Source organism: Salvelinus fontinalis, chromosome 31 (genome assembly GCF_029448725.1).
Source record: "Salvelinus fontinalis isolate EN_2023a chromosome 31, ASM2944872v1, whole genome shotgun sequence".
In the NCBI taxonomy this organism is placed as follows: Eukaryota; Metazoa; Chordata; class Actinopteri; order Salmoniformes; family Salmonidae; genus Salvelinus; species Salvelinus fontinalis.
The window spans coordinates 10,094,772-10,104,240 of NC_074695.1; the positions used below are offsets into that span (position 1 = coordinate 10,094,772).

Consider the following 9,469-nt stretch of genomic DNA (forward strand, 5'->3'; position numbering starts at 1 on the left):
GGTGCAGAAGTTAGCCTGAATGAGCTAAACTGATTGTCTGGGACCGTGGTGCATGGTGGGGTAGAGGTGCAGATTTTACCCTGGGTGAGCTAAACTGATTGTCTGGGACCGTGGTGCATGGTGGGGTAGAGGTGCAGAAGTTAGCCTGAATTAGTTCAAGTGAAACTAGTGAAAGGTGCATGCGAAGTCAATTCGTCATCAAATCTTGTCAAGTCTATCAATAGTTATACTGTATGTTTACCTCCACACTGCGGTCCCTCCCCTCCCCTCCTGCCCTGAACCTGACGTTCACCTGATCCTGCTGTAACACACGCTGGGTTTCTTTGTCACTGTTTCACCCCCAGAATGTTTGACGTGGGCGGCCAGCGGTCAGAGAGGAAGAAGTGGATCCACTGCTTTGAGGGAGTGACCTCCATCATCTTCTGTGTGGCGCTCAGCGACTATGACCTGGTGTTGGCAGAGGACGAAGAGATGGTAAGGAGAGAAAGGGTGGAGAGGGGGTGAGAGAGGGGGTGAGAGAGGGGGTGAGAGAGGGGGTGAGAGAGAAGGGGTGGAGAGGGGGTGAGAGAGAAGAGAGAGAGTAAGGGATGAGGAGGGAGGGTGTAATGGATATAATCTTCTGTGTGACGCTCAGCGACTATTACCTGGTGTTGACAGAGGACGAAGAGGGGTGAGGAAGGGTGATGAGGTTCAATTCAGGCAGAAGAAGGTGGTGAAGAGGGAGGTAGAGGAGGGAGGGGGATGGGCGGAGTCAGTTCATTCTCCAGAGGAAGGGTGAGGGAGTTCTCCCTTACTCAAATCTCTCACCTCCTTTTCAAAACGTCTCGGTGCTAGCCGGCTCAGGATGCTTAGCATTTTCATTCGTTTATAGCATTTAGCATGTACGTTACTTGCCACCCGGCCCGGGTCCTATTAATGAACCATTCGGTCCTCCCCTACAGAACCGTATGCATGAGAGCATGAAGCTGTTTGACTCCATCTGTAACAACAAGTGGTTCACAGACACCTCCGTCATCCTGTTCCTCAACAAGAAGGATCTGTTTGAGGAGAAGATCGGCAGGAGTCCACTCACCATCTGTTACCCCGAGTACGCAGGTGAGGATCAGACACGTTGAGTAGTACACACACACACACACACACACACACACACACACACACACACACACACACACACACACACACACACACACAGACACAGACACAGACACAGACACAGACACAGACACAGACACAGACACACACAGACACACACAGACACACACAGACACACACAGACACACAGACACACAGACACACAGACACACACACACAGACTGACCAAATACGTGTCAAATATTTGGAAGTGTTGTAGATGCTCCTGGCGTTTGTGTACTTTTCTTAAAAGCCAATGGTATTGTTGTTTTTGTTAGCTATTTTGGGGTCATGCCATTAGCAACCTAAATAAAGCATATTTAGATAGCAGCTGTTAGCTTTTTTCTGAACTTTGCTTTGGCTTGCATTTCTACTACCGATATAGGGGCGGCAGCGTAGCCTAGTGGTTAGAGCGTTGGACTTGTAACCGAAAGGTTGCAAGGTCGAATCCCCGAACTGACAAGGTAAAAATCTGTTGTTCTGCCCCTGAACAAGGCATTTAACCCACTGTTCCCCGGTAGGCCGTCATTGTAAATAAGAATTTGTTCTTAACTGACTTGCCTAGTTAAATAAAGGTTAAAAAAATACAATACAAGTAACTGCCAAAATTAAGGAAACGGCAACATAGGGTGTTGGGTCATCACGAGCCAGAACAGCTTCAATGCACCTTGTCATAGATTCTACTAGTGTCTGGAACTCTATTGGAGGGGGAAACACCATTCTCCACGAGAAGTTCCATCATTTGGTGTTTTGTTGATGGCGGTGGAAAACGCCGTCTCAGGCGCAGCTCCAGAATCTCCCATAAGTGTTCAATTGGGTTGAGATCTGGTGACTGAGACGGCCATGGCATATGGTTTACATCGTTTTCATGCTAATCAAACCATTCAGTGATCACTCGTGCCCTGTGGATGTCATCCTATGAGGGCATAGCCATGGTAACCAAAATAGTGTCCCTAAGCATGATGGGATGTTAAAACCCTCTTAGGGCAAGGTGGGACGCTGCGTCCAATCTGATCAACATTCGGTGAAATTGCAGAGCGCCAAATTCAAATTACAGAAATAGTAATAATAAACATTCATGAAAATACAAGTGTTATACATCGGTTAAAAGTGATGTGATTATCTGAGGCCAGCGCCCCGCTAACAAAAGCATACAAACATTTTACAACAAAGTAGAGGAGTCACGAAAGTCAGAAATAGCGCTAAAATAAATCACTTCCTTTGAAGATCTTCAACTGGTTGCAATCACAAGGGTCCCAGCTACACAATAGATGGTTCGATAAAGTCCCTCTTTATATCCCAAAAACTCAGTTTTGTTGGCGTGTTTTGTTCAGTAATCCACTGACTCAAAGGCGGTCAAAACATGCAGACGAATACATCCTAATAGTTCCGGTAAAGTTCGTCAAAACATGTCAAACGATGTTTCTAATTAATCCTCAGGTTGTCTGGTTTGACCATGCATATAGGGGTAACACTGCTCTAATACTAACCAGACAGATCGATTACGGAGTTTAGTACTTCTAATACTAGCCAGACAGACGATACAGAGTTTAATGCCTCTAATACTTATCATAAAGACAGACGGACGGACGGACGATACAGAGTTTAAAGCCTCTAATACTAACCAGATGTGGATATAACCCTTAGTCTCTGAATAATTGAATCCAACTCTATTAGATCACTTCAGAATAGGTGTTTTAAATATGTATGTATCAGTGTGATTTCTGAGGCTTGTCAGTTTGGATCAGCCAGACCCCTGTCTTACTCCTGATCCACTCTGACGAGTCCTCCTGTATTATAGGATTTAAGGAGACAAGGGAATGCACTGTAGAATGGTGGAGTAGGTTGATTAGTTAGGGAGATGTACTGAATGAGGTTTCTCCTCTGTATTAGTTGTAGAGTAGAAGTAAACGTTTAAATATATATATATATACAGTGGGGAGAACAAGTATTTGATACACTGCCGATTTTGCAGGTTTTCCTACTTACAAAGCATGTAGAGGTCTGTAATGTAACAAAAATCCAGAAAATCACATTGTATGATTTTTAAGTAATTCATTAGCATTTTATTGCATGACATAAGTATTTGATCACCTACCAACCAGTAAGAATTCTGGCTCTCACAGACCTGTTAGTTTTTCTTTAAGAAGCCCTCCTGTTCTCCACTCATTACCTGTATTAACTGCACCTGTTTGAACTCGTTACCTGTATAAAAGACACCTGTCCACAACCTCAATCAAACATACTCCAAACTCTCCACAATGGCCAAGACCAGAGAGCTCTGTAAGGACATCAGGGATAAAATTGTAGACCTACACAAGGCTGGGATGGGCTACAGGACAATAGGCAAGCAGCTTGGTGAGAAGGCAACAACTGTTTGCGCAATTATTAGAAAATTGAAGAAGTTCAAGATGATGGTCAATCACCCTCGGGTCTGGGGCTCCATGCAAGATCTCACCTCGTGGGGCATCCTCATGATCATGAGGAAGGTGAGGGATCAGCCCAGAACTACACGGCAGGACCTGGTCAATGACCTGAAGAGAGCTGGGACCACAGTCTCAAAGAAAACCATTAGTAACACACTATGCCGTCATGGATTAAAATCCTGCAGCGCACGCAAGGTCCCCCTGCTCAAGCCAGCGCATGTCCAGGCCCGTCTGAAGTTTGCCAATGATCATCTTGATGATCCAGAGGAGGAATGGGAGAAGGTCATGTGGTCTGATGAGACAAATAGAGCTTTTTGGTCTAAACTCCACTCGCCGTGTTTGGAGGAAGAAGAAGGATGAGTACAACCTCAAGAACACCATCCCAACCGTGAAGCATGGAGGTGGAAACATAATTCTTTGGGGATGCTTTTCTGCAAAGGGGACAGGACGACTGCACCGTATTGAGGGGAGAATGGATGAGGCCATGTATCGCGAGATCTTGGCCAACAAACTACTTCCCTCAGTAAGAGCATTAAAGATGGGTCGTGGCTGTGTCTTCCAGCATGACAACGACCCGAAACACATAGCCAGGGCAACTAAGGAGTGGCTCCGTAAGAAGCATCTCAAGGTCCTGGAGTGGCCTAGCAAGTCTTCAGACCTGAACCCAATAGAAAATCTTTGGAGGGAGCTGAAAGTCCGTATTGCCCAGCGACAGCCCCGAAACCTGAAGGATCTGGAGAAGGTCTGTATGGAGGAGTGGGCCAAAATCCCTGCTGCAGTGTGTGCAAACCTGGTCAAGAACTACAGGAAACGTATGATCTCTGTAATTGCAAACAAAGGTTTCTGTACCAAATATTAAGTTCTGCTTTTCTGATGTATCAAATACTTATGTCATGCAATAAAATGCATATTAATTACTTAAAAATCATACAATGGGATTTTCTGGATTTTTGTTTTAGATTCCGTCTCTCACAGTTGAAGTGTACCTATGATAAAAATTACAGACCTCTACATGCTTTGTAAGTAGGAAAACCTGCAAAATCGGCAGTGTATCAAATACTTGTTCTCCCCACTGTATATATATATACACTGCTCAAAAAAATAAAGGGAACACTTAAACAACACAACGTAACTCCAAGTCAATCACACTTCTGTGAAATCAAACTGTCCACTTAGGAAGCAACACTGATTGACAATACATTTCACATGCTGTTGTGCAAATGGAATAGACAAAAGGTGGAAATTATAGGCAATTAGCAAGACACCCCCAATAAAGGAGTGGTTCTGCAGGTGGTGACCATAGACCACTTCTCAGTTCCTATGCTTCCTGGCTGATGTTTTGGTCACTTTTGAATGCTGGCGGTGCTTTCACTCTAGTGGTAGCATGAGACGGAGTCTACAACCCACACAAGTGGCTCAGGTAGTGCAGCTCATCCAGGATGGCACATCAATGCGAGCTGTGGCAAGAAGGTTTGCTGTGTCTGTCAGCGTAGTGTCCAGAGCATGGAGGCGCTACCAGGAGACAGGCCAGTACATCAGGAGACGTGGAGGAGGCCGTAGGAGGGCAACAACCCAGCAGCAGGACCGCTACCTCCGCCTTTGTGCAAGGAGGAGCACTGCCAGAGTCCTGCAAAATGACCTCCAGCAGGCCACAAATGTGCATTTTTTAGAGCAGTGTATATATATATATACACTGCTCAAAAAAATAAAGGGAACACTTAAACAACACAATGTAACTCCAAGTCAATCACACTTCTGTGAAATCAAACTGTCCACTTAGGAAGCAACACTGATTGACAATACATTTCACATGCTGTTGTGCAAATGGAATAGACAAAAGGTGGAAATTATAGGCAATTAGCAAGACACCCCCCAAAACAGGAGTGATTCTGCAGGTGGTGACCACAGACCACTTCTCAGTTCCTATGCTTCCTGGCTGATGTTTTGGTCACTTTTGAATGCTGGCGGTGCTCTCACTCTAGTGGTAGCATGAGACGGAGTCTACAACCCACACAAGTGGCTCAGGTAGTGCAGTTCATCCAGGATGGCACATCAATGCGAACTGTGGCAAAAAGTTTTGCTGTGTCTGTCAGCGTAGTGTCCAGAGCATGGAGGCGCCACCAGGAGACAGGCCAGTATATCAGGAGACGTGGAGGAGGAAGTAGGAGGGCAACAACCCAGCAGCAGGACCGCTACCTCCGCCTTTGTGCAAGGAGGTGCACTGCCAGCGCCCTGCAAAATGACCTCCAGCAGGCCACAAATGTGTGCATGTGTCTGCTCAAACGGTCAGAAACAGACTATGAGGGCCCGACGTCCACAGGTGGGGGTTGTGCTTACAGCCCAACACCGTGCAGGACGTTTGGCATTTGCCAGAGAACACCAAGATTGGCAAATTCGCCACTGGCGCCCTGTGCTCTTCACAGATGAAAGCAGGTTCACACTGAGCACATGAGCACATTTGACAGACGTGACAGAGTCTGGAGACGCCGTGGAGAACGTTCTGCTGCCTGCAACATCCTCCAGCATGACCGGTTTGGCGATGGGTCAGTCATGATGTGGGGTGGTATTTCTTTTTGGGGCCGCACAGCCCTCCATGTGCTCGCCAGAGGTAGCCTGACTGCCATTAGGTACCGAGATGAGATCCTCAGACCCCTTGTGAGACCATATGCTGACACATGCACATTTGTGGCCTGTTGGAGGTCATTTTGCAGGGCTCTGGCAGTGCACCTCCTTGCACTAAGGCGGAGGTACCGGTCCTGCTGCTGGGTTGTTGCCCTCCTACGGCCTCCTCCACGTCTCCTGATGTACTGGCCTGTCTCCTGGTAGCGCCTGCATGCTCTGGACACTACGCTGACAGACACAGCAAACCTTTTTGCCACAGTTCGCATTGATGTGCCATCCTGGATGAACTGCACTACCTGAGCCACTTGTGTGGGTTGTAGACTCCGTCTCATGCTACCACTAGAGTGAGAGCACCGCCAGCATTCAAAAGTGACCAAAACATCAGCCAGGATGTTTGTCTATTCCATTTGCACAACAGCATGTGAAATTTATTGTCAATCAGTGTTGCTTCCTAAGTGGACAGTTTGATTTCACAGAAGTGTGATTGACTTGGAGTTACATTGTGTTGTTTAAGTGTTCCCTTTATTTTTTTGAGCAGTGTATATAATGCACAGAATTGATTGGTAACTATTGACATGTCTTTGGTTTTTTGTTTATGTTGATTTAGAGGTGGGGGTATTTTTGAAGTCTGTCCCTACCTCTTTTGTTCCGTTTCATGCCTATTGAACAAGAGTCTGGTTTGTCTTCGTAATGATTTCTCTGAAGCTAACATCATGGTGTCCCATTTCCTCACCAACGCTGCCTGGTGCCAGTACATATGAGGGGGCAGCCTACATCTAGTGTACTACATGACCCATAATGCACTAGTATTATTACAGGTGCCAGTACATATGAGGGGGTAGCCTACATCAAGTGTACTACATGACCCATAATGCTCTTGTTCTGATATGTCTCCTCACCAACCCAAGTGCCAGAATATATGAGGAGGCTGCAGCCTATATCTAATGTATTACAGTACCCATAATGCATTATTATTATTGTTATTATTATTACAGGTGCCAGTACATATGAGGAGTCAGCAGCCTACATCTAGTGTACTACAGTACCCATAATGCATTATTATTATTGTTATTATTATTACAGGTGCCAGTACATATGAGGCAGCAGCCTATATCTAGTGTACTACAGTACCCATAATGCATTATTATTATTGTTATTATTATTACAGGTGCCAGTACATATGAGGCAGCAGCCTATATCTAGTGTACTACAGTACCCATAATGCATTATTATTGTTGTTATTATCTTTACAGGAGCCAGTACATATGAGGAGGCAGCAGCCTACATCCAGTGTCAGTTTGAGGATCTGAACAGGAGGAAGGGCACTAAAGAGATCTACACCCACTTCACCTGCGCCACCGACACCAAGAACGTCCAGTTCGTGTTCGACGCCGTCACAGACGTCATCATCAAGATCAACCTCAAGGAGTGTGGACTCTACTGAGGGACCAGGGATCTTCAGGTCAGTACCAAATCAACCCCTACCCCCTAGCACATACCCCCTCCTGTAGATCAACCTCAAGGAGTATGGACTCTACTGAGGGGGGACCAGGGATCTTCAGGTCAGTACCAAATCAACCCCTACCCCCTAGCACCTCCCCCCTCCTGTAGATCAACCTCAAGGAGTGTGGACTCTACTGAGGTGACGGGGATCTTCAGGTCAGTACCAAATCAACCCCTACCCCCTAGCACCTACCCCCTCCTGTCGATCAGCCTCATGGAGTATGGACTCTACTGAGGTGACGGGGATCTTCAGGTCAGTACCAAATCAACCCCTACCCCCTAGCACATACCCCCTCCTGTAGATCAACCCCAAGGAGTGTGGACTCTACTGAGGGACCAGGGATCTTCAGGTCAGTACCAAATCAACCCTTACCCCCTAGCACCTCCCCCCTCCTGTAGATCAGCCTCATGGAGTATGGACTCTACTGAGGGACCAGGGATCTTCAGGTCAGTACCAAATCAACCCCTACCCCCTAGCACCTCCCCCCTCCTGTAGATCAGCCTCATGGAGTATGGACTCTACTGAGGGACCAGGGATCTTCAGGTCAGTACCAAATCAACCCCTACCCCCTAGCACCTCCCCCCTCCTGTAGATCAGCCTCATGGAGTATGGACTCTACTGAGGGACCAGGGATCTTCAGGTCAGTACCAAATCAACCCCTACCCCCTAGCACCTACCCCCTCCTGTAGATCAGCCTCAAGGAGTGTGGACTCTACTGAGGTGACGGGGATCTTCAGGTCAGTGACCTTTGATATTTGTAGTTACTGAATCACTGTAAAAAAATATCCTAGACTTGGTATTGGTTAAAAGGTGCAGATCCTAGACCTGGTATTCAAATAAAATAAAACTTTATTTGTCACATGCGCCGAATACAACAAGTGTAGACCTTAGCGTGAAATGCTTACTTACAGGCCCTTAACCAACAGTGCAGTTCAAGAAGAGTTAAGAAAATATTTACCAAATAAACTAAAGTAAAAAATAATAAAAAGTAACACAATAACATGACAATAACGAGGCTTTATACAGGGGGTACCGGTTCCCGAGTCAGTGTGCGGAGGTACAGGTTAGTTGATGTTAAAGCTGTTGGTCCTAGACCTGGTATTGGCTGAAGGTGCAGGTCCTAGACCTGGTATTGGCTGAAGGTGCAGGTCCTAGACCTGGTATTGGCTGAAGGTGCAGGTCCTAGACCTGGTATTGGCTGAAGGTGCAGGTCCTAGACCTGGTATTGGCTGAAGGTGCAGGTCCTAGACCTGGTATTGGCTGAAGGTGCAGGTCCTAGACCTGGTATTGGCTGAAGGTGCAAGTCCTAGACCTGGTATTGGCTGAAGGTGCAGGTCCTAGACCTGGTATTGGCTGAAGGTGCAGGTCCTAGACCTGGTATTGGCTGAAGGTGCAGGTCCTAGACCTGGTATTGGCTGAAGGTGCAGGTCCTAGACCTGGTATTGGCTGAAGGTGCAGGTCCTAGACCTGGTATTGGTTGAAGGTGTACAGATGTTTATTTATAAACCCTCTTAGGCCTCACTCCCCCCTATCTGAGATATCTTAGGCCTCACTCCCCCCTATCTGAGATATCTTAGGCCTCACTCCCCCCTATCTGAGATATCTTAGGCCTCACTCCCCCCTATCTGAGATATCTTAGGCCTCACTCCCCCCTATCTGAGATATCTTAGGCCTCACTCCCCCCTATCTGAGATATCTTAGGCCTCACTCCCCCCTATCTGAGATATCTTAGGCCTCACTCCCCCCTATCTGAGATATCTTAGGCCTCACTTCCCCCTATCTGTGA

The 9,469-nt window shown here is 46.8% G+C and overlaps 1 protein-coding gene across 2 annotated transcripts in view; it reads left to right on the forward strand.

Annotated features, from left to right (window-relative positions):
• The window catches only part of LOC129829511 (guanine nucleotide-binding protein G(i) subunit alpha-3-like), a 93,121-nt gene that overhangs the window by 81,152 nt on the left and 2,500 nt on the right, over window positions 1-9,469 (forward strand). Inside the window, exons 6-9 of one of the 2 annotated variants that reach the window (XM_055891234.1) lie at window positions 345-474; window positions 942-1,095; window positions 7,433-7,626; window positions 8,306-8,323. In XM_055891234.1, the coding sequence (XP_055747209.1) occupies window positions 345-474; window positions 942-1,095; window positions 7,433-7,623 (475 nt within the window). In that variant the 3' untranslated portion in view covers window positions 7,624-7,626; window positions 8,306-8,323. Of the gene's footprint in view, window positions 1-344; window positions 475-941; window positions 1,096-7,432; window positions 7,642-8,305; window positions 8,324-9,469 lie in introns of both variants that reach the window. The other variant, XM_055891235.1, reaches the window with a different exon arrangement.